General features: G+C 38.5%; 1 protein-coding gene across 1 annotated transcript in view; it reads right to left on the bottom strand.

Moving 5' to 3' along the window:
- Positions 1–6,251: 6,251 nt before the first annotated feature.
- The window catches only part of PROS1 (protein S), a 67,333-nt gene continuing 47,990 nt past the window's right edge, over positions 6,252–25,594 (bottom strand). Inside the window, exons 9-15 of the mRNA XM_023624000.2 lie at positions 23,843–23,958; positions 20,881–21,070; positions 16,839–17,006; positions 15,412–15,580; positions 11,727–11,875; positions 9,518–9,743; positions 6,252–6,665 (exon numbers count right to left, since the gene is read on the bottom strand). Coding sequence (XP_023479768.1) covers positions 6,505–6,665; positions 9,518–9,743; positions 11,727–11,875; positions 15,412–15,580; positions 16,839–17,006; positions 20,881–21,070; positions 23,843–23,958 — 1,179 coding nt within the window. The 3' untranslated portion in view covers positions 6,252–6,504. The remainder of the gene's footprint in view (positions 6,666–9,517; positions 9,744–11,726; positions 11,876–15,411; positions 15,581–16,838; positions 17,007–20,880; positions 21,071–23,842; positions 23,959–25,594) is intronic.

The following is a 25,594-nucleotide window of genomic DNA, read 5'->3' as shown; positions in this document are numbered from 1 at the left end:
AAGAGTCTACATTATTATGCCAGTAGCTTTCCAGTAATGAGGGCCACCAAGGCGCAGTCTTCCTCACTAGAAAGTGAGAGAAGAAGGAAGGAGGGAGGCAGGAAGACTTAGGATTAGACGCCATGCTCCACAAACAGAGCACTTGTGAGGCTGGATGCAGCTGATGAGTGAAGCAGCAATGCTTAAAAGCTGCAGACCCCTGTCTTCTCACACATTTCCAGGGAGTATTTTAAACATCAGACAGGAAAGCACATATACTAGGAAGTGTGGGGGTTCAGCTCAGAACCTGGCATGAGAGAAAAATTTCTTTGAAAGTTGCTATTTTTAATTACACAGCATTTGCTAAAGCCTTTCAAGAGCAACAAGTTCTGAGCTTTGGAGAGATTCTGGAAAAAAACCTCGTGTTTGCAGGGAAAAAAACACACCAATATTTAAATTTGCTGACTAATTCTTCTACATATTTCTTGGGCTGTATCAAAGTCAGAGGAACGTTTGACCTTGAGAGAAGGAGGTAATGAGCACGTCAAGGAGGGTTGCTACAGCATCGCCCTAACGATTAACTCTACCAAAGGGTGCAATCCAAGAAGCTTCCTCCTTCATGGGACAGGACAGGTGCGGCACCCCCCTCCCTAACTCTAGTCTCCCTAAGATAGTCTACTGGGCAAACACCTGGATTTTCCCTCCTACTCACCCAGGAGGTGCACACTTGTATTTCCAGACCATTACTAAATGCTTGCAACAGCCAATGATGCTTGAGCTCCTTGTATGGCAGTAGGTTTTAAAGTTCTCACAGTTCTAACTCCAGCACTAACTCACACGTTCCAGAGACCTTCCTCCTCCAGTTTCCCCAGATGCAGTCACTGACAGCTCCCTTTGTATAAAGTGCCTGAGGCCCAATTCCAAAGAGGTCAGAAATAAAGCAAGAAAATGCTACAGACAGCGGCCGCAAGGGCTTCCAGCAATTCCTGGCAGAATGTTGCAAGCGTGTCACCCCGTTAACTCCTGTAGGGAATTCCCTGATGGCCATTTCAGGGACACTGGAGGGGTGCACTCTACCAGCTACTTGGCCAAGAGCTCCACCTGCAGGACATGGAAGACGGTCTCCACACCAAGGCTTATGGTTGCCATGCTCGCCCTGGGTAAACTAGCCTAGCGCCCTTTTCCTCCTGCCTCAGTCTCTCTATCAGCAAGGTTTCTTCAAGGAGCCCCCTCCTGGCTCCTCCACTCCCTCCCTCCCGCCTGCCCGCACTCAGCTTTTTCCTCCTCTCCTCCCGCCTCTTGAATCTCTTTTTCATTCTGGCTCTTACTCTGTTTCTATGTCTCTCTCTTTGCTTTTTTCCCTTTTAAGTTTTATTATTTTCTTCTTGTTACTGCTTTCTCTTCCCAGACACGTTGCTCTTTTCATTTATTCCTCTGTCTACCTCTCTGTCTTGTTTGTGTGCTGGCTCTCTCCCTCTTTCTCTCCATCTGTGTTTGTTCTTTATCTCTCTGTGCTCATCTTCCTTTTTTCCGTTCATTTTTTTCCCTCTTTCTATGTTCATCTGGTCTTTTCGTCTGTGTCTCTCCTTCTGTCTCCCTTCATTCTTTCCTAATCTTTTCTTCTTTCAACTTTTTCTTTTAAATTTCTATCTACTTCATTACTCTGTCTCTAATCTCTCTTTCACTGTGGATCTCAATTTGTCACTACTTACTCCTAGATTTAATTGTCAACAGAAGAGTAGATACTTCATTTCTTTTTGTACTTTTCTCTCTGTGTACCTTCTCCTCTTCACCCAGTGTCTTCTTGTATTCTTGCTTCCTCTCTTTCCTCTCCTTCATTCTTTCTTTTGCATCTCACCAAATCTTTCACTGAATCGGTTTTCACATCCTTCCTATTCTCTCATTTTTTCTTTGTTGTCTTTTTCTCTACTCCTGGTTTTGTTTACACACACACACACACACACACACCCCTGTTTCTCTCTATCCTTTCCTCCTACCTCTATTTTTCACTCACTTTTTGCTTTATGCCTGTCCTTTTGTGTGGGTGTGCCTGTGTGTGTGCACGTGCGTGCATGAACATGTACACACTCATATACGTGGCTGTGTGTACACACTTACACGCATGGGGGAAAGGGGGTGGTGAGGGGAGTGCATGAGGTTAGAGCAGTATGGAGGCTGGATCTACAGCTGGTTACTCTGGTTATCCACGGCAATCTTCTGATTTAGTTGTCTGGGATGGGGCCAGTGAATCTAATAAGCATCTTGGGTTGAGATCCACTGGCTTAACAACAAAAGCCCTTAAAAGCCAGGATTAATCATATGTACTTCATGCAATAACCAATAAGGGAACAAAGCAGGTTTTGAGGATTATAGTGAAATAATATCTTTGTATGAGAGATCATCTGAAAACATTGTGGGGAACAAGACTACAAGCAGACACTAATGGAAATTCTTATCTGTCTGATCGGGCCTAATTCAAATAGCATCTCCTTCAGTTTCCACTTGAAACCCAGTTCTTCCTCCCCAATGTTTATTTCTCCATTGTGGTTCTTGCCAAACTCAGGCTCATACTTGAATCACTTGTCCATCTGTCTGCTATCCCCGACATTGAGACTATGTTGTGCATTTTCCTAGGACAGTTCTAATTATATAAGTTTTCCAAGTCATTGTCCATATTTGCTTAATTGAATTTAAAAATATCACATTTGGGCCTGGCCCCGTGGCCGAGCGGTTAAGTTCGCGCGCTCCACTGCAGGCAGCCCAGTGTTTCGTTGCTTCGAATCCTGGGCACGGACATGGCACTGCTCATCAAACCACACTGAGGCAGCGTCTCACATGCCACAACTAGAAGGACCCACAATGAAGAATATACAACTATGTACCGGGGGACTTTGGGGAGAAAAAGGAAAAAAAATAAAATCTTTAAAAAAAATACATCACATTTGTCTTCAAAATCATTAAGTTGGTAATATTATCAACTGAGACTCAATGACACAGCACATTATATGGAGAGCTAGAGATAAGATCTGTTCGCTCCAACAATATAACATTTGCTGAGCAATGGGATAACTAGCGAGAATATAGGAGCAGCATAGAATTTCAGATTGGGGAATGGACTCTTGCGCCACACCTCCTGGGTTTGAATCCCAGCTTGGCAACTTGCTAGCTACATGTACAAGAAGGGCAAGACTGTGCCTATTCTCCGGAACAGCCAGCTCTTGGTCCTCTGTGGCTACCTTGTCCATGCCGACTTGGCTCAGAAAGACGCTCATCCCTGAAGGCTCCAGCCTCAGCCCAGTGTTCAAGATGACTTGTTTAATTAAATTTTTATATTTATTATTATTTATATAAAATAATTTATTATTATTTTATATTCGTTTATTATTTGGGAACCCCAGATAATAATGTTAGGTTCTTCCTATGTCAGTTAAATATTGGCCCAATCACTCTTCTCTTCAAATCAACTGGAAGGACAATCAGATGTACCAAGTTTTCTTCCATCTGGAGACTAGTTACAGAACAAGATTTCAGATCCACCACTTGAAATTTTAGCAGGAAATATTTCTCACTAATAAACTGAAAACTTTATGGTACTATTTCCCTCCCAGAATTGGTGTTATCTCTGCAGAGGGATTGTTGTGGGAAGCAGGTCAGCAGAAATGAGTCTGTAGGTTCGCAGGATGCTATTCTTATCCACATAGTAATTGCTATGCCATGGCAAGCCCACAGTATGCAAACAGTCGACTGTAGCTCAGGAAACGCCTCTCAGCCTCAATTATCTGCTACTTGTTCCGAATCTCCCCATGCTCAGTGCCCTTTGTTTCTGACCCCCTTAGCTTCACATGCCTTCATTCTGTCTTTTCACAGTGTCCACCTGATTTGATAATGCAAAGCCTTGCATTGTTTATATTAATATGTACCAAAAACCTCACAGGATGCTGACCCGTGAAACTGCCCCTCACTTACACACTCCGCAAACATGAACACAAGGAACCACAGGCTGGGACTTGCCCGGTCACTGGATGAACCTCTGCCCAACACCTCCTCCACAGGAGAAGATCCGATCTTCAATGTAAGTGCTCTGTGAAAGCTTGAGGCCTGGTATAGCAAGTAACACACGAGCGAGATCACTGCGAAACCATCTCGCCTGTAAGAAATAAACTCCAATACTGGAGCAACTGTCAAGTTTTACTGCTTCAATTTCTTAGCACAACCTAAAAGGACCTGTTTGTAACTCCAGGGCACAGGAGTCCAAGGCCCACGGCCACCTTGAGTACTGCTGCTTCCTGTTCAGTTGGGCCCTCAGACAGCTCCCCACCTTTGAGTCCACGTGCACAGAGCAGGTGCTCGATAAACACCTGTTGCTGAATGAGTTAGAGATCCATCACGCTTGTCACCAGAGGCCCTAGCAACCCCGTCTTGTGCCAAACCCATATCATTAACAGCAATATCAAGAAAACTGACGTGAAATCATTGCAAACATCCCAGTCTTCTTCTGGACTGACCAGAGAGATTAAAGGCCTAAGGGATTTCCAAAAGAAATAAGGCAATTATTAAATAAACATACAAAGTCTTCTCTCCAGCAATACTACCAGTTCCAGAATGAAAAGAAAATTGAAAATACTTTCTAAAATTCACATGTGGAGACTGAGACTGGAATTACAATTTCAGATAGGATAATGGAGGTGAATAACCCTGTTCTCACAAATTAACCATTATTTTTACTGATCCATAACCCATCTTTGCAAATGGTAAGTTCTGGGGGACTCCGCAATGACCCTGTAACTTGGATTTTTTCATGACACAAAGCTCAAATAATACCACCAACTATCCCACTTGGCCTTCATGAACCACTGTTCGCTATCAACTCTTTCAAAGTAGGAAACATGGAATTGATCCCTACAGCTGTCCTTGTATCTGCGTATAATTAAATGAGAATCTAAGAACTCTTCCGCAAAGAAAACTCATTTTTCCCTTTCTTTCTTTCTTCCCTTCTCATACACTTTCAGTTTTTCCATTTCCTTGCTTTTTTACACCAACGTAATCATCAATAGTTGTTTGCTGAAATCCATCAGCCACAATAGATAGTGGTAAGTGGGAGACAAATTACATCCAATGAGATGATCTAGCACAATTTCTGGAATGTGACAAACACTCAAAACATGAGTATTCACTCACTACTAATACTCAATAATTTTGCTTTTCTTCTCTTTCTGAGCTCCAGTCTACAAGTCAATCATAACTATTGATCGAATATTTGATCAAAGACAGCTTCCTCTGTATTTCAACTAAAAAAACTACTGTGCTGCATAAAGTTACATGTAGATTATATAATTTTACATTCTATTCAGAGTTGATAGAGTTCAGATATTATTCACATAAGTTTTTAAAATATACACCAATTTATTATGTTTTACATGATATAAAATATCTATAGTGGAACAAAAGTTTATTTTATAAAACCATCAGTGGAATACCTCATGTATATCCAATGTGAATGGTAGGTTTTGGAGGGAGAAAACTGACACTTGAAATGCATTGCCAGCAAGCACGTGGCAATCTCACATCTTTACAACTGTGTATTCATAGTTAATACATAGCATTAACTGCATCCCTCTGTGGTTATCCTTTCACTAAAATCTGCTCTAGTTTTCACCCCTCAACAGTCAGATTCTGGCAGCTTACTCTGGAAATTAAGGTTGGATTCAAGGAAAACTATGAACTTTCACATTATTCATTCTCTCATTCATTCTTTCCATCATTGGGTCTGCCTTTTCTGATCTAGAGCTTGTGTGACCCACACAGCCAAATTTAAGGAATATACCCACCCCGGGTTTCCACACCCATTCCAACACAATCTGGTATCTCGTCCTCATCAAATCCAATTACTAACCAGCAAGAAGCGTGTGCTGCTCTCATGAAAATCTGTCCAATTTGTCTCCTAATTCAGTAAAGCTTCGGTTCAAAGGTGAAGCCGGGTGAAAGAAAGAAGAAGCCACAGCTGATGCTCCTGAGGAACGGCTCTGGAATAAAGCCTCCCCTCAATTCCTACGTAATAGGCCACTGTCTCATCCGCCATCTTCGTCAGGAAAAAACATAGACAAATAAAGTAGCATCTGCCATGATCAATGGTATTTAGTCACAGAATTTTCATTTGGGTCTACTTTCTTGCTTTCCCAGAAAAATAGATATTTAAAAACTATTTCCTGGTGATAAAATTAAATTTTACTTTTACAAACATAAAAATAAAGAACGGTCATTTGTAGCAAAGATTCAAATTAAAAATCTTTATATGTTTCATTATTTAATTTCTAGACAGCAACAGAGGTAAGAATTTTTTAATGTTATTTATATCACAAGAGAATCTTGCTTTCTTGAAAAAGAACATTTTTAAAATTCCAGGAAGGTCAACGTATCACAAAATTATCAAGGTCTGAACATCGTAGGTGAAATCCTTTAGCTATTACTGAAACATAAGTATAATTACACACAGGAAAAAGACATTATCAGCAGAGAAAAGATGCCTTAAGAACGCTTTGTGTTCCTCCAAACTGATGGACACGAGTGAGCCCTGATATCATTGTGTTTAGAAACGGCCTCGTCCAGATCCAGTTGTGCACCATTAACATTCACGTCCATACAGCCACTGTAAAAGGCATTCACGGGTGTGGCACTGAATGGAACATCTGTAAAAACAGAATATTGAAGTATTAGCCCAAGACTTTTAGCATCTTATTTGCTTACAGTTAGAGGAATTATTCAGACTTCCCATTTCCAACCAAATTTTAATCCTAAAGGAGAAGTTGATGATGTAATTCTATTCAATAAATTGACATTAAGTAACTCCTATGCACCTAAGATATTGTGCTTGGCACTGAATTCAGCATGTCACGAGTTCCTCTGACTTCACTAACACAGTTCCATCCCAACCTAAGATAAACACACTTAAAAAAGTAGAAAAGAGCATATTCTTACTTGTGATGTTCTACTTTATCATTTTCTCTTTAAATTTGAGCAACTAAGCACTGTTAAATCATTTTTCAACTCCAAATTATAGCTACTTGGGAATCTTTTTTAAATGCCATGATACATACATCTCTTTCATTATTGCTAGAATAAAAGCAGATTTCTATATTTTCCAAAGAAATAGTTTCTTGCTGGGGATACAATGGCAAGTCATGATAGGAAATTCACTTTTATGTAATGTTCGGTGTTCTAAAAAATAACAATTTTAATAATGCTTCAGGGAACAGTTTAGGGCCTTTGGGCCTTTCTACACTTTCACTCTCTTTGTCAAACTTAACGCTAAGGTAACACCCTTGAATTCCTAAGAACTGTGGTTCATCTTAGAAACATCCCTCTCTCTACTTGCTCCCTCCTTTTTTGGCATCTCCTCTTCATGAATTTTAATTCCCAATGGACATTCTTCAGCACTTGGTTTTCTCCCTTAGAACCTTATGTAAAAAATATATATACTTCAGATTTTCCACCTATAACTTTCCAAGACAGTGAATAAAGTCCATACTTTTCTATGGGCTCATAGCATTTTTTAAAAAACCCTCTCAAGTTGGTCTGAGTATCACAGATTATGCCACTACTATAAAAATCCTCAAAATCATCAATTTCTCCTGATTTTTAATTCACAACATGCAACTGAACATGCCTATTTTACATATCAATTAATAACTTATCCATCTCATAGTCACTCAATATCTCAATTTTCAGCTCCCCTCAATTTTTCCTTACTCTTTTTGTAAACACATCTTGCCTGAAGTCAGTTCTCAATGCCTTTTCCAAAGTCCCAGAACCACTGAAATTTTGATAGTTTTACTTCTTTTAAACTCCTTCATTGTTTGTTTGATTTCCTAAAATTGCATTCAACTAATTTGTGAATAAGGTAGTAGGCAGGTTCTAATAGAGAATTCATTCATTTGAACTGTAATTATACTTCCTAATAATTAACCATGCTAACTTAACTCCATCTATCTATATCTATCTATAAAGCTTAGAGCCTATTTACTCCTATATTACCCCAAAACCCAGAAAAATTTCTATATGTGGGAAATTAAGATCCTGAGCAGTTACAGCAATATAGTGAAGGTTACTAGAAGTCCAGACATCAAACTCAGAATTCTCTCCATGAGAATAACCTGCAAATGGCATTTGAAAATACTTCCAAAAAACTTTCTGCCTCAATTTTTTTGCCATTTAAAGTAAAATGTTGATGTCAATTTCCAATATTAAGTTAAAAATAAACCTGCTTTTCCTCCAGTTTTTCTCATCTTGGTAAATGCAATCTCCACCCACACCAACTGCTCATGCCAGATACCTAAGAGATCTTTATACCTGCTTTTCAATCATTAAATCCTGTTAATTTAGTTTCTCACACATACCCCCAATCTATTCACTGTATACCACCTCCACTGCCCTCACTCTAGTCCAGCAGCTTCCTCATCTTGCTCATCTGTAAAATGGGGATAATAACAATACTTATCTCACAAGACTATTTTGAAAATTGAATCAGTTGATACGTTTGAAGCACTCTGAACAGTGCCCAGACTGTTTATTACGCACCAGTTGATGGTAGGATACTGTTGTTGCTGTTATTATTACTGCTCCTCCATCTGGATGCCTCAGTAGCCCCCAACCCATTTCATTCACTTTTTCCTCCACCTGTCCATCTCCATCCCTCACAAGGGGGGATTTTTAAAACTGGAATATTGATGTATCACTTGCTTGTCCAAAATTATTTAATAATTTTCGTGACTCTCATAATAAGACTTGGGACCCTAAACCAGGTCTACAAATCCCACCACCACCCACTCAGCTCACAGCCTCATCCCGCACTGCCATCTCCCCTGCTCAACATGCTTCCACCGTAACCATCTTCCAGAAGGGCCAAGTGTATCAACCCTTCCCACTTTGCCCACACATGGACATTCTACTTGAATACTGACTCCAATCCCCTCCCCATCACCTGGTTAACTTTATTTAACCCTTCTAGTATCAGATTTATATCTTAGTCTTTTCTTCAGGGAGCTTGTTCCTGGCCCCCACAAACAGATCATGTCCTGATTTTCAGGCTATGAAAGCAACCCACATTCTCCTTCACAGGAGGAATCACAATCAGGTGCTCTACTCCCTGCCTGTGTCACTGGGTTGTAAAAGCCTCTGCAGCAGGGACCACATCTACCTGTCTATTACCACGTCTCTAGTGACTAGGACGAGGGTTCTTAATAAATATTGGGTGAATGACGGATGAATTGAAGAACAGATATTGAACTTGCAAGACTATTGTGAGGATGAAATGAAATAATAAATCGTTTCTGGCTAGGGCAGTCAAATGCAGCAAACCTGACTTTCAGTTCACCATTAAATGTATCAATAAAATGTCAATACAAGTCCCCGGGAAAAGAATAATGGATACTGGAATTTTGTCTTCCTTTCTGATGCCCTTTTACTAAAGTTACATATTTAAAATACTATCAATTTGATTAAAAGCATACTTTTTCAACCTGAAGAGAAAGTAAGCAGATACCTGGAAGGCCACCCAGGTAAGTGGCCATTGTTCCTTGCATCGCTTTGTCCAAGTTGGCAAATTGTCTTGGAAGGTCTTCAGAGTAGATGACATTGTTTCTAAGTGGAGTCGACACCTGCAGACTGTCCCTGTTGACTCTGAACTCCAGATAGGATTGTTGATTGGAACACAGACTTAGGGCCTCTATCTGATATATTACCATACTTTCAACAGATACCAGGATATCCTGAAGCACAGAGAAAAGACTCAATATAAGCAAGCTCTAGCGGTAATGCCACTCAGAGTGACCTATGAGTTTTTGAAATCCAAAAACTGAATTTCAATGGGGAAAAAGAAAAGGTATGATAGAGCCTCCAAGTTTAAATGAAAAATTACTAATTATTAAAATAATCATAATTTTAGAATATACATTTGTTTTACAAACTCCAGGTTTAGCTAAGACGTAAATCTCTTTTGGCTTCTGAAAACTCAATAAACCAACAGTTGTTTTACCAACAGTGAGAACCTACAGCAGTGTCTTAAGCAGTCTTTCTCTGTTCATGAGCCTTCCTACCTTCAAAACTTACATATGAAAGAGGAAGGAGTTGAATCACTTTTTGTTGGGGAAGAGACTTGGAAAATTTAAAGAGCTTTAGTAAACACAAGCCAGCAAGACTGATGGGTTTTTGTGCCACACAAGCAATCCTGTAGACTTGGGACAAAGTGAGTGAAGAAGCCCAGAGAGAAAAACCAGGGTTTGTAAGCAGCAAGTTACAGAGTATTTACCAGAAGATTCTCAAAGGAGAGGACTTACTCACTTTGCTGAACTTTTCAAAATGCTGATACATAAAATTACTTACCTTGCTGAGAATGGTCTATGCTTGTAGCTTCTATGCATCAGAGCAAACACAAAAGTAAGAGAGAAAATCAACTCTAAACTGGGGGGTGGGGGTTAAGAGGTGGTAGAAGGATAGTCTGAAGTGCCGACTTTAAGTGAAGACTATACTTGGCAAACAAGGGTTATCTGAGAAGATCTGTCACCATGTCATACATGTCTGTATTGCTGAACTCACGACAAGCCCTACAGATGGCTAGCTGAGGAAATGGCCCAGAATGTGGGATACATTGTCAACAGCACATGGGATGACATCATGAAACACCATGCACAGACCTTGTGCAGGCAATCCCACAAGCAAAAAGGAGGAGCCACGGAGACAAACAGAAAAGATAAAATAAATATCAAAGACGTGGCATGTGCTAACCCCTGTACCTCACAAATGTAGTGCTGAAGATAGGATTTCCATTTTGTTTAAAAAAAAGACAAACAAGCAAACAAAAGGCTGAAATCCAGATGTGTAAGCTCCTTTGGTAGACTGGAGATAAAATCTCGGCAGAATCTTTTCAGGTTGCTTGTGCTTAACGGTCAGAAACTCCCCACGATCGTCTTTTAAGTTGCCTACAGCACCCTTTCTATCACTACAGGCATTATTCAACTACACGTCTCTTTCTACAAGCTACAGAGAGCATCCAAGCCAGTCTGGCGCAAACACAAGCGTCGTGCTGTTAACTTGCTGGACTCCACTGCAGATGACACATGAACAGAACTACTAGCCTATATTAGAAGGCTGAATAATACAGATCTTTCGATAACTCTCATATTTCCTTCTATCCAAGAGTTTTCCCTGTTTTTCCTCCTAATTTCAAATGAGAGTTCCCAGTAAGAAGCCAAGTGTACTGGGCTTAGTTTTCTCTAGTCTTTCCTAATTCACCCATGGGAAAAAGGATTAAGAGTGCCAGAAAGCACAAAACATTATAATTAGGCACTAAATATCTGAGAGTGGATTGTAATCAGACTCACTTCGATTTTGTTAGTAGAGACTAATTCTCGTGATACTTCAAGGATTCTACATAAGGGTGGATGTCCATGTACTCTGGGAAGCTCCAAGCAGCCTATGTGTGAGTCTGCCTAATCTTAGCTATAGATGCAATAGGCTGTTCAATTTATTCCCATTATTTCTTGGTTCAGACCTTGGAAATAAGTCAGGAAAAAAGTCATAATCATAGACATTTATGGAGTCCTTAATGATATGCTGGAGATTGTGCCAAATATTTTACATAAGTTATCTCATTTAATCTTCAAAATAACACTTTGAGGTAAATACTGCTAATATATCCATTTTACAAATTAAAAACAAACAAACAAGTATCATAAAGGTTAGACTAAAGTTACCTGAAGTTTTTCAGAGGTGGAGTCCACCAAGGACAAGGCAAAGGGCACTGTGTTACCAGAAACCAAGGCAAACATGACGCCAGTGCCGGTGGACGGGCGAATACGCAAGGACACGTTGACGTGCCAGCCCTCAGCACTGGATGTGTTATCTGTTTAAAGAATGAAACAGAAGCAGGATCAATGTGCTCCTCAAGTGCACCCGTAGGAATTATTACAATCTTACTAATACTCAAAGACATTTTTGTGTAATACTAAAGATTCTAATTCTCCTTTCTCAACAATCTATATAACCCAGGCAAAACAAAACAAAAGAAAAAAATTTAAATGCAGACAAGAAACACATAAACGGAGCCCCATCTTCCTGTTCTTCTTCCTAAAACAGCATTCTGGATTGTGGAGTTTAGGATTATTATGGATTTTCCCTGTTTGCTCATGAACAAGTCTGCCTTCTGCCGTGCACATTCACCAACGCTCAGATCTCAGAGTGGCCACATTTAAAGGAAGAACAGCCAATTCACTGCAGTATTTCTGAGGGAAATTTGAGTACAGCTACCAGCACCCCCCCATCACCCCTCACCCACAAAGGGGTCAGGTTAGAGCGATGGGAGGGAAAAGCAGGACTTCTAAACACAGGGGAGCCAGGTAGCGTGATGGTAGAGACACACTCTGAAGTTAACAGTTAACTGTGAAATTCTAACAGGAACTCTTCTCCTCACAATACTCAACACTATCTGTCCTAATTACCAGACTAAGTGTCTGGCCCCAGAATGCAGCCCACATGTCTCCACCATCACTTTGTTTGCCAGAGGAGTCAATCAATGAATATCTGTTGAATCAATGTTTTTAAAATAGTTTGATTCCTAAAAATATTAGTTCACAATCTGAAGTCTTCCTTATTTAATATGAAGTAATATATAAAGCCCAAATGCCACTCAGAGGCTTTAAAAGTGTGAATGTGAATGGAGAAAACAATTTTCCTTTGACAAGATGTTCTTCCATTTAGCCACATCTAAGCTATCACATTTTTCGTTATAATCCTCTAATTCCCACCCAAGAGAAAAAATTACGTATATATAATCATCTTGAAATAAGTAAATTTACTACAAGATATTGACAGACTCAAACTAAAATGTACATGCAAATGTACAGAAATTATAATGTAATATTAAATATTAATTAAAAAGTAAATCATTTTCAAGTTATCCATGAAATAACCAATTACTTATAAAAGTATTTTTTCAGATACAACATAACTCTTATTTTCATTTTCTTTCCAGAGATTTTTTTCCTTTGAACCAATTATTGTGGGCCCAGTTTTTTCCTATATTCAGTCATCATCCCAATTAAAACATTTTTAAAAATACCCTCCATATACAGAACATAGCTAAAGTTAAAGACATTATATTAATTTATGTTAGGAAGACAAAAAGTATTAGTGTAAGATTCTTCCTTAAAACTCTAGTAACACCTTTTTAGGCTGCAAATTAATACTTTTAAAATATGATTTTTTCTTAAAGCAGAGATATCAAATTAACTTTAAATTAATAATGCAAGGTGTTAGTAGCTCAAATAATGAAGTCCTTAAACAGAAAAAGACGAAGAACGCAATAAAATAAAGATATAAATTAGCTAATAAACATATGAAGAGATACTCAAGTTCAGCAGAAATTGGGATAATAATATTTAAAACTGTAAGATTTAATTTTTCAAACCTCAGATTGGAAACAAATCTCAGGCATAAACTTTCCGTTTCTGCTGGTAGAGGTATACATTGACAAACATCTTTGGGAGAGAATCTGATCAAACAGTAGGAATTATACATTTGCACAACCTTTGATGGATAATCTAAGATTTTCTCCTACAGAATTAATCACATAAGTGTTGAAGGATGCATGTCCAAGGACATCACCAAAGTATTATTTATAAAGGTAAAAACCTGGGGTCAGTCTGGCAAGACTTCCCGTCCCACTTAGACAGTAGAAGACTGGAAAGAACACTGCTCCCACCATCACGGCAACAACAAAAGACCAAGTATGCACAGAATCGCCGCTCTTCTTCAACTCTCAAAGAGCTGAGGTTGCAGAGCAACTAACTAGTAACCTGAAGAAGGACAGGTGCTTCCAAGGAGAGAAGAAGAAGAGCGCTCTCTCACCCAAGGCAGACCCCAGATGCTATACAATTTGGTAAGAAGGATTTAGGTAAAAATTTTAACAAGTAGGGGTTGGTGTGAGCGTATAGAAGCCCTGGGAACTGCAGACTCACGGGAAATTCATACCTATTCACAGGTTCTTCTTCACGGACCTTACTGGGTGCTCAGTTGAAAAACTAGAGGCAGAGAAAGAGATTAGAGAAAGCTTCCCTCCCAGCACAGGCCAGGGTGAGAGGAGCAGCAACCTGCAGGAAAGACACAAAGTCCCACCCGGATCCTTCTCTGTCTCCTCCATGCCACAGAAGACTTAGAGCACTGGGGAAAAGGCAACAAACCTTCTCGCCATTCAAACACATGCAAAGACCCACTGCACCTGCAGTTAGGGAAACGAGGAAAACCAAACAAGCAACAAAATAAAACCATTTACCATGGAGAAGGAGTAGAAAGACATCTTGGGTCCTGACCATTAGATAGCTCCCCTACTAGTGGTGAGGAGGGGATGATGAAAAGTCCACCCCCCTGAGACCCAGGGATACAATATCTGCCTAGGACTAAATCTGTACCAGAACATTGGGGAATGCTCCTCAGACCTTCAGACCCCTCTACCATGCCAGCAAATGCCAAGGAACTAGTAAGAGCACCCTTCTGGGGTGAGGCAAGACCTTGGAAAGACACTTTCTTGAGGCATGTCATATAAGGAATACCTAAAGCAGAGGATGGATCAGCTACTAAGAAAACTCCTCTGGCAAATTAGCCACTACCCTAAGCACAAGGTGATATTAAAGGAATGTGAAGGGTAGTTATGGAAACAAGAAACCTAAGCAGCTCAACTCTTGACGAGATTGATTCAATCCCCTTCATTAAGGGCCTAGCAAAAGCAGAGATGTGCTCATCTCCATACATAAATATTATTTATCTCCCTCCCTACTGTTCTATATAAGATGCCCCTCTTTAAGCCAAAAATTATGCAATACAGAAGGAAGCAAGGAAAAACAAAATATAGTCAAGAGACAAAGCAATCAACATGGCCAGACTTAGACATGACACAGAGGTTGGAACTATCAGACAGGGAATTTAAAATAATTATGATTAATAAGTTGTGCAGGCACAGGTGGAAAAGGCAGACAACATGTACAAACAGATGGGAAATTTCAACAGAGAGGTGAACATTTTAAGAAAGAACCAAATGGAAATGCTAGGAATGAAGATGAATCCTTTCAAGGCATTACTCAGTAGACTCAGTACAACTGAGAAATTAGTGAACCTTACAGCAGGTCAACTGAATTTACCTAAAGTTAATCAGCTTATGTGCCAATAATCTTTAAATAATAACATAAGCATATTCAACAGGCTTCCCCCCCGCCGCCAATAGACTGGAAACATTTTATAAAAAGTCTTTAACAGTATGAATATGCTAATATTGTGCTGGCACATAGTAAACACTCAGTAATGTTTACTGAAGGAATTATTGCTGTTTGTCAAAGAGTAAATTTAGCCATTAATGAAAAAAGAGAGAGGAAATGGGAAATCACTTACCATAGTTGATGCTAAACTGAGCAACTCCAGAACCAGGAAAGTAGGAACCCTTCTCCACAGAGACAAGGCAATGCTTATTCTGTTTTTCTTGAATAATCTCCTTTACTCCTGAAGCTCCTTGATTCATCAAATTCCAGCCTCGTATACACCCATCCAGACGAGGGTTAATCTAACAAATTAAAATGTAGGTCGAGTGCATTTTAAACTTAAACAAGTCAGACTCACAAGTGGCTTAAGTGATTATAGCTGTAGGTTTTCATTGAGAGGGAAAACACTTCCTTTGATGACATTTTAAAATATTTAAAATATTTTGAATTTTATCTAAATTTTTTTTTCAAGGTGTCCTTCAGATAGAGTCTTTTTCAGTAAAAGCGAGTTTATGCCATCACAAACCTCCACTGGGCTCCTAATGGTTTTTAACACCTCAAGCCCTACCTTCATCTCCAGTATGACCCAGTGGTTAACTTTTCTGCTCTCAGGTTCCATATATGCTTCCACCTGTGGCCCTGGGCTCTAAGATGCTTCTTGTTTTCTTTAATTGCATTTACAACATAGGTTTATTTTGCCATCAGACACTAAGCCTCTTCATGAACAAAAGTGTTTGCATTCTTTAGTCTCCACCAAAGCATCAAGTCAGACTCAACACATGTGGTGGGCATTTCATAAATAGCTGATTCTTTTTAAATTTATTTTACTTTTAAAATGTCTTGATTTATCAATTTCAAAGGACAAGTGTATTCATTCTGACATGGTTTAACTTGACTTCAGGTTTTATATCACAGAAATATTTTAAAAGTTAAGGTAAACATGAATTGCCACGAGTGAAAGACGGGTATAAAATGGTAAATATTTAAGTGAAATCAGCCAGTGTAATTGGCAGGCCCATGACTTCAAATAAAGTTTTTAAAGCTCTGTAAGGATAGAGATTAGTCTCCTCCATGAAGCCTATTCCACGGTTGTTAGATAAACATCATATTCAGAAAATCACCTGTAGTATCTGACCTCAATTTATGACAGGATGTAGTTACACTCACAGCAAATATTTTTTTTTTTAAAGTTCCAACTTACGTGCTAAATTTTAGTCCTAAAATAGACCTAAGAAAGTTTCTGACTGGCTTCTACAAAATAATGTGTTTTTGGACTCAATTACACGTATTTGTATGTTTAATAGGCGAATATGGACTATTGTGATGTTAACATTGATGGGATGCTTGAGAATTTAAAAAATCTCCTTCTGTGTGAGTAATGTTGGGGATTTAAACGGGCTCAAGCATCACTAATGGTATTTTTCCACGTCCAATACAAGCTGTCACAGTTGGTATATTCAACAAAATAACTTCTTTTGACTCTCGGAAAAACACATCTACAAATCTGTTTCAGACAAAAGGAATTCATCTGTGACAAATGTTATAAGCTTGAATCATTACCGGTCTAATGAGTGCATTCTCCACTTTCCGAGGTAATCCTGCAAAGTATACTTTGGTTTCTAAAAATCCATTTGTAAGCTTAAAAAGGTTTTCGGGTTTATTTATATTCATTACAGCTTCTTTAGCTATTTTTACACTAATACTGTATTCTAATTCTTCCACAGAGACCTACAATTAAAAAGACGAAAATTATCAATCAGACATCACTGCCTATCCTTTGAAACACTAACATTGAGAAATCACGTTATTATCCCAGTACTCAAAGTAATCATCATAATGTAACTACTAATTTGTTTCCACCCATTTGAAATGTCAAATTATTATAAAAGTGATAAAAATACATTTTAAAAATGTGTTTGATTTAAAATTAAATGAATACCATATTTTAAAGTTCAATCTCAGTATGGCATAAAATTAAGTTTAAAAAAAGTGAACTACTCTAAAAAATCTTTAAAATTTTTTAACTCTTATTTACTCTTATTTTCCAATTGTCTGATAGTACACATATGGAATAAATAATGTAAATAGATTATTAATATGAATTAAGAGAAATCAGTGCATCCAGTATTCTGTTCACTACATGCAAATTATATTTCAAAATTCAAAAGTAATTGAAGTCATAAGGAAGCACAATACATAAAACTAAATTTGGGTTTTCCAATTTTGAAAGTAGTTTGGGTTTTTAAAAAAGGTTGGAAGTGATGGCAAACAACAGTAAAAAAGTCCTCCCCAGAAGGCAAGTCAAAGAACCACTGCTGCAAGCTCCTCGTGTGACACTGCAGCACTCACTTACTAGTCAGTAACGGAAGCCAGCAACAGGCATATGGCAGCACCACTCCAGAAGGAGAAAAGCTGCTCTACAGTGAAATAAATTTGGTAACATTTACAGATTTAAAGTCGGTCAACACTCTGTGCTTAACACTGCCCACCAGCATCCTTTCAGTCTAATGACTGTTCCCTCCCTGAAAGATGTTCTGCCTTAGCGTCCAGGACCTCAGGCCGCTTGCTTCTCCTCCACATGCTTACCACTCCTTCTCAGCCTCCTTTGCCGGATCCCTCTCTTCTTCTCAATCTCTACAATAAGCCTCAAAGCTCAGCCCCCAGACCTTTTCCCTCTAGCCATGCAAATATTTCAAAATGGGGGCTCTACTGCCCCACTCTAGGGCATCTGGGAAATTCAGGGGTGGGGGCACTTTCAGTTGTCACAGCGAGGAGGAGCTATGCTGACACTGCAAGATGCAGGATAGTCATGCAAAATAAATAGTAAAATATCTGATATCCTGCAGGCTTTCTGAATACCCCTACTGTGTACTCATGTAGGGCACACTTACTCTTATAATCATCTGAGTCTGTGTATATGTAAACACAAAATACTAGTTGCACAATTTCAGCATTCACTAAACTTTTCAAGAATGTCACACTCTTGTAAACCAAGGATGGATTAATGTTTGTTTTGTTTGGATCTTTACCTAGACTTTCTCACCATTTTGGAAAATTACTATTACTCCTGGTAATACCCTTATGCACTTATGGTATTTGAGTTGCCCACATAACACCCCAGAATGAGTCTTCATTTGCAGCTTTCACGTTGTTCCATGCATAGGAGCAAACGTTGACAAGCATTGTACTTGAGCACTCATATATTGAAATATATATTATTTTATTACAAATTACTTTCCTGTATTTTGTTATATAATAGAGCATTATATTGGTTTCTATTAGTGATATGTGAAGGTAGCTTATGTTATTTACGCATTTCATTATAGGACAGTAAAGGAGCCTTATAAATATTTGGGCATTGGACAAGCTAGAGTTTAGAACCACAGACTGATGATAACCAATTTCATGGCCCCACTCTTTAGTGAACCCTACTTGCAACTCATGATGTCAACTCACAGGCAAACATTTACCTTCTTCCTATACATAATAATATTCTACTTAGAAATTTATCTAAATTCTCCTTCAAACAGCTGATATTTTCAATTTGTATAAACTCAGTGGAAAAAAATTGTTTGCTCTCTTTTAATGGAAAAGTGATTTTAGATAGCTGATTTGGGGACATTAGGCAGTGAAATTCTTCGGCACATTGGAGGCATAGCTTATGCATCAAATATTCTAGATACAGATGTAGGAAAGATGGAGCAGCAAAGTCACACTGATGAGGGCACCAGGAGAAGCCAGAGAATGTTAGTGATTTCTCTGACAGTTGCATCTGATCCTGTGCAGACACTATGCTTTCAGAGTTAGGAGGCCAAAATTTATGGCTGCCAAGGGACAGACAGCCCTCTTTTTGGTGAACCACATGTGTGTTCCACTGTACTGTATTACTGCCTCTTCAGTAACACATTTCACATCACATTGTATCAGTTCATAAGGCAGCATCAGCTACTAGACTGTGCGGTACTAAGCTCAAGAACAAGGAACACCTTCTGCTACAGGTCTAGCACTTGAATGCAGGAATTTAGCACTTTAGAAATGATCACTAAAAGTTATTGAATATATGGGGGCCGGCCCAGTGGCATAGCGGTTAAGTTCACACACTCTGCTTTGTGGCCTGGGGTTCATGGGCTTGGATCCAGGGTGCGGACCTACACATCACTCATCAAGCCATGCTGTGGCAGAGTCCCACATGCAAAATAGAGGGAGATTGGCACAGATGTTAGCTCAGGGCCAATCTTCCTCACCAAAAAAAAAAGTTATTGCATATGTGAGTGCATGAGTGGGTAAACAGATGAATGAAATGACTTAGTGATGACTTCACATGGCTTCTCAACATGGATCTCTCCTCAGCTCCCATAGGCATAGAAAGTGTCTCTTGCAGGCACCACATTCTAGGGTGAAGCTAATCTCTCAGCTGAAAGCAGCAATGACTCTATTACAGAAAAGAATTCTCCCCACTATAGACTATCAGAAATCCCTTCTCCAAGGGATTACTTTTCCTTCTCCAAAAAAACTTCCATTTTAATACATTTGATTAGTGTTGTTTTGTTTTTTATTTTTAAAGATTGGCCCTGAGCTAACATCTGTTGCTAATCTTCTTTTTTTTTTCTTCTTATCCCCAGAGCCCCCCAGTACATAGTTGTATATTCTACTTGTAGGTCCTTCCAGCTCTGCTATGTAGGAGGTGGCCTCAGCATGGCTCAATGAGTAGTGCTAGGTCCATGCCCAGGATCCAAACTGGCAAAACCCTGGGCCGCCAAAGTGAAGCACGTGAACTTAACCACTCAGCCAGGAGTTTGGCCCCTAAAATGTTCTTGATTAGTAACATAAAGTCTCATTTTTAGGGATGATCTAAAAATGCTAGTTTCTAAGTAATCTGATTGGTATTGGCTAGTATATACTGTTTATATAAATTATTAACCTATATGCTAAGATTTAAACTTGAATTAACTTTTTATTTTTTGGTGAGGAAGATTGGCCCTGAGCTAACATCTGTTGCCAATCTCCCTCTTTTTGCTTGAGGAAGATTGTCGCTGAGCTAACATCTGTGCCAGTCTTCCTCTATTTTGCATGTGCGACACTGCCACAGCGTGACTTCATGAGTAGTGGATAGGTCCGCGCTGGGCATCGGAACCCACAAGCCCCAGGCCACTGAAGCAGAGCACACGAATCTAACCACTACACCACCAGGCCAACCTTGAATTAACTTTTTGATTTTGTTACTATGTGTATTCTCTTTCATTTAAAAAATATTTGTGGGTATCCAGCATAGTCTTTGATCAGTGGAGTCTTTGCATAAACTGTTATGCCTGCTAATAATCTCTGACCTAGAAGAGAGGCACCAATGACAGCCACTAAAAAAGGCAAAAGTTAAAGACGGCAGTTCCTGAAAAACTTTAGTTACAGGAAATCCTAAATATATCAAGAGAGTTACCATTTCTCAGGCCGTTTCAGGGATTTACAGCACGCAGAATACACTACACACAACATCAGATAAACTCAACCTCATTTTAGTTTAGTATCACTATAAAAGTAATTATTAGTGATTTTATACAAACTGCGTCAAATTGGGAAGATTATTCCCGAAATCTACAAAACATACCATATTCCATAGACCATTATTAATAACTTTGCCTCCCGTTGTGATTTGGGTTGTATGTTCATTCTTAAACTGAATTTCAATCTTTCCATCACGAAGTGCAATCAGGAACCAAGCTGAGTGATCGAGAGATTCTGCATACAGGATAACACCTTCTGAATCATAGGTTCGGAAATCAAATTCAGCTGAAAATCTAAACAAGGGGCAAAGAGACAGCCTTAACAATGAGAAACAGGGAAGGCTCCATGCATTAATCTTTTTCCTTGTGCTGACAAACAGCAATATGTTGAAAGAGTCTACTATTCATTTCTTTCCCTGGAATTAATAAAAGAGAAAGGCAGAATTAGACTGCTCATGTATTATCTCTGGCTCCATGTGTGTTTAAAATCAAGTTATTATACTGTTTTGCTTATTCTTGGAGTCTTTTTTTCCCAGTGAACAGACACTTTGGTAATTTTTCATCTTTTTTTTTGGCATTTGTTTTGAAGGCACTCTTTCAAATACTGGAATTAATACACATGTATAAATATTAGGCATATTGAATATAATCTGACATTAAGGTTCTTTTTTTTTTCAGTATCCATAAGTGATTAGTAAAAAAATGTTACAATTTCATGATTGGTTTATCTGTCAAAAAGTATATTTTCCCTATGATTTCATACATATCAGGAAGGAATCACTCACAGAGACATACAAGATGGCATCTGGATGACTGCAGACATAATTACACTTTCATGTGTGGTAAGGAAGGTAAAGTCAAAAACTTTAAACTGTATCTGTCAGCTTGATTTCAAAAGCTCTGCAGAACTCTAGTTGCATAAATCACTCTAGCAGAGCACATGGGAGGACAGTTTACAGATGCAGTGAGCCACGTGTTTGGGGGTGGCTGAGCTCTGGCAACGCCTATTGCTATTAAGACTCGAGACACATACAGAGCTATTATAGAGGAGGAAAAATCTTACGAGTGCTGTATTAAAAAATATGTGTTGATTCAGAGTCCTTAGGACACTTCAATGAGAATCAGCATTAAAGTTTTCAAAGGACCAGCAAATCAAAATGACTGAAAAAACAAACAGGGAAGAGGAAAAATAGTTGTGTAACTGTCAGTCATCTAAGTTGAGGTAAAGGTATTTTAAGTTAAAAATGCAGGACTTCAGATAATTGCTAAATAAGGCAAGAAAGAATCCCACACTCTTATCTCCACATCTAATAGTCACAGTAACAGAGGCACCATCTGCAAGAGGCAGAGATCCACCTCCAGTTGAACAAAGGAAACGCGATAGAATAAACTTCTTAGTCTTTAGATTTCCAAGGAAATCTTGTAAAGGGGTAAATGCAGGTTGGACAGACATCAATGTAGTAGGAATTTACTGAACTCAGATTATATTTTTAAAAAGACACTTTGCTTGGAATAGGGACTTCCGTTCTCTTTCATGACCATCACATCTTGCTGACGTGAAGTGCGCATTATCTTGCCAAAACCCAAAGTGGTGTCTGCTCAGGATCTTCCAGAAGTTAATGCTGTTACGGAGATAATTTCCTTCTCTTTGTAAAATCATGCTAAACCAGTAATTCAAAGAGTTGTGCTCCATATATTTTTTATCTGGAATACATCAGCATACTGATTCACTACATTGGGGAACAATTCATTCTTTTTCAGAAGTATTGTAGCACAAAAAAAAGAGTGTATTTGTTAACTTTTAAGTATGGTAAGTATTCGATTGTGGGAAACAAAGCTGAAGGAATTTGCAGAAAAAGAGAAAAAACAAAAAAGCTTTAGCTGTTCTTTGTGTTGGTTACACAGGTGGCAGTTTATAAAAATTCACCAAGCCGTACATTTAAGATACAAGTACATTTCTGTATATATATATTATACTTCAATAAAAAGTTTAACTGACATAAATAATAAACAAATACATAAATACTGGAAAAAATAATTATTTGGCCAATTTGATCCAATGTTGGAGTCCAAACTACTGTGAATTGTCAGTGGGAAATGAATACCCCTGAAAGTGCCTGAAGATATGCAATAACTAACTTTTTTCTCTCTCATTCTCATTATTCTCATAGCAAGGAAGGGCTGTCTTCAACCTCTATCATTAGAAAATATTATTTGCTCTGAGATGTTAAAGGCAAAAACCAGGTCTTGGGGAAATGTGAGTGTTGAAGGAGCACAATTACATCCATGAATCTTAGAATAAATTTCAGTGTTCCATAATATTTCTATGAACTTAGTTGAATTATTTAATGAATAATCACTCATATATCTAATGAATTAAATTCTAAATATGCATGCTTATCTAATTAAGATATTTTAAAATTTGGACTCTGTAATCAGTCTCAAATATGTTTCCTTTTCATTATTCCAACAAAATTCCAATTTCTTTATTCTAGTTCCAATAATATATAGCTCTGAGAAAATTTGATAATTACAGTAGAATCACGACTCAAAAACACAAGCAAGTGCTCCCTCGCTAAAGTCAAGCTAACTGCAGGAGCAGCGGACACAGGGCTCAGAGTCTCTGAAATCACGTAACGCATTCCTTTAAATACCATTTAAGCAAGCCCATGAAATTTCCTTAATAATTATGAACATAGCTATATGTTAAAAACAATACTTTGAGTATTTTCTCATTACTTAGTTTTTATAACATGTATAAAGAAGAATGAAAATTTCACCAATACATTAAATCTACTTTCCCAGTTTCTTAGTAAATACGTATTCACTAGAAAAGGAAAAATGGTGGATTAAGGTAGAATGATCATTGGAGAAGGTCGGCCTAGAATGACCCAAAATGGTTCAAGCATGAAAATTACATGTGTGAAAGGGAAAATGAACTTTAGGATTCCACAAATCATCTGATTGATAACGCAATTCCATACATTTCAAACCCTTTCAGTCACTTCTTTTCTTCTGTCCTGACCTGCTTACCTCTAGAAATTATTATTGACATTAGTGCCTCACCTGGTTATATCTGGCAAACGAAATTTTAAATATAAAACAACCCCTACAAACTGCTCTGCCAAGTACAGTAATTCATAATTCTTGTCAAGGTTCAGGGGAAGGCAGACTGGAACAGCCTGGAGAAAAGGAAACAAACACAACACACAGTTACTGCTCGGCGTGTGGGTTCCACACCCTTTCTCTGGCTCCCATGCTCCGTCAAATGTATCCTCCGTCTCCACTGAGATAAATGAGGAACACCACTATCTTTTACTTCCTTTCTAGACCCTCCGTACAACCTCCAAGAATACGTGTGTTTTAAAGTCTTGTTCAATGTGTGTGGCTTTAGATTTTTGTCTTTAATCTTTCCTTTGCAAATCTCAGTCCAAAACACAACCTTTTCCCTCCCATAACAACATGTATCCCTTAATTAACTGCAGTTACGATGTGTTCCATGAATTATATCTGAAAATTATCTTTATTTGGAGTCAGAAATTGGTGGAAGAATTAATGTACCAGTAAATAGCACCTCATTCATTTACTCATTTATCTATTAATAAAAATGTTATGAGCAAAAATGTGCTATCTAGATAGTAAAGGTATGCTGGAAAACCCGAATGGTTTAAATATAAATTAAGATATCTTAATCTCCAAGAAATTTACAAAAAAGTGATTTAGAGTCATTAAATCCGATATCAAGGTTTTTTTTTCCTAAGAGTAGAAACAAACTTTAAAATGGAAGGCTTTTTAGGGAAAAGTTCTTGGGCCTACATATAGGGGTATTCTAGGGGAAATCTAGGTCCAGAAATAAGATTTTCCTCTTAGAACTTCAACAAATCTATTCCAAGGTATATGGTGATGTGTAACTACAACAAATCTGAAATTATAAGAGACTAAATTACAAAATAGTCATCCACACAGCATAGCATTTCAGGTCAACACTCTCAAAGTCACTGCATATGCCAGCCAGCTCACCCGACCTTCTCGACCAAGGAGGTGACATAACAGCAAATGCACATTTTTTGGACACATGCAGCTTTGTCTTGGTAACAGATGTAGACATATGTGTAGACACATGATTAAATAATTCTTTAGGGGCTTTTTGTTTTGGTTTGGTTTTTTTACTGTCTGCCTCAATCACATGAAATTTCACTTTCACATGTAAAAAGTAACAGAGATGCAAGAATTGGGCTAAGGATCACTAACATGTAATTCTTATTTAGGAAAAAAAGAGCTTCAGATGTTGACCTATTTACTTCAATGGAGGAGAAACTAGAACCTACCCCCAACATTTAATTTCTGGGTCAATTATGAATTAAATCCAAGTGACTACAAGCAAATTTGAGAGACAGAGATTAACAAAATCGTCCTTTCTGAATTTTGATAAACTTAAACCCACTAAACCCTACTCCGGGGAAGCTGCTGCCGCGGAATTCCCTGAGCACCGTCGCGAGGGCTAGTGCGCTCAGGCGCGACCAAACCGTCAGCGCGATGAAGAAACATCAATGCTTGAAAACGCTTCTATGCAAAATTTTTTCTCACCAAGAGGAGAATGAATCTCAGGGTTTCTCAGTGTCTTAAGTAAACACACACTTTGCATTTTGTAACTGTGCAGGCTGCACAGATGAGCATCTCTGAGCTGTGACCCTGCAGTGGCCCTGTTTTCACTCGCTCATGACTTACCCCCAACGTTTACCACTTACATGACCAAAATTAGTAAAAAGATTGTAACTCACAGCCTGCTTGGAACTATAACAGTTATTACAGAGCATG

Source organism: Equus caballus, chromosome 19, assembly GCF_041296265.1.
Source record: "Equus caballus isolate H_3958 breed thoroughbred chromosome 19, TB-T2T, whole genome shotgun sequence".
Classification (NCBI taxonomy): Eukaryota; Metazoa; Chordata; class Mammalia; order Perissodactyla; family Equidae; genus Equus; species Equus caballus.
The sequence above is the reverse complement of the archived record's forward strand: the minus strand, read 5'-3'. Positions and strand labels throughout refer to the sequence as shown.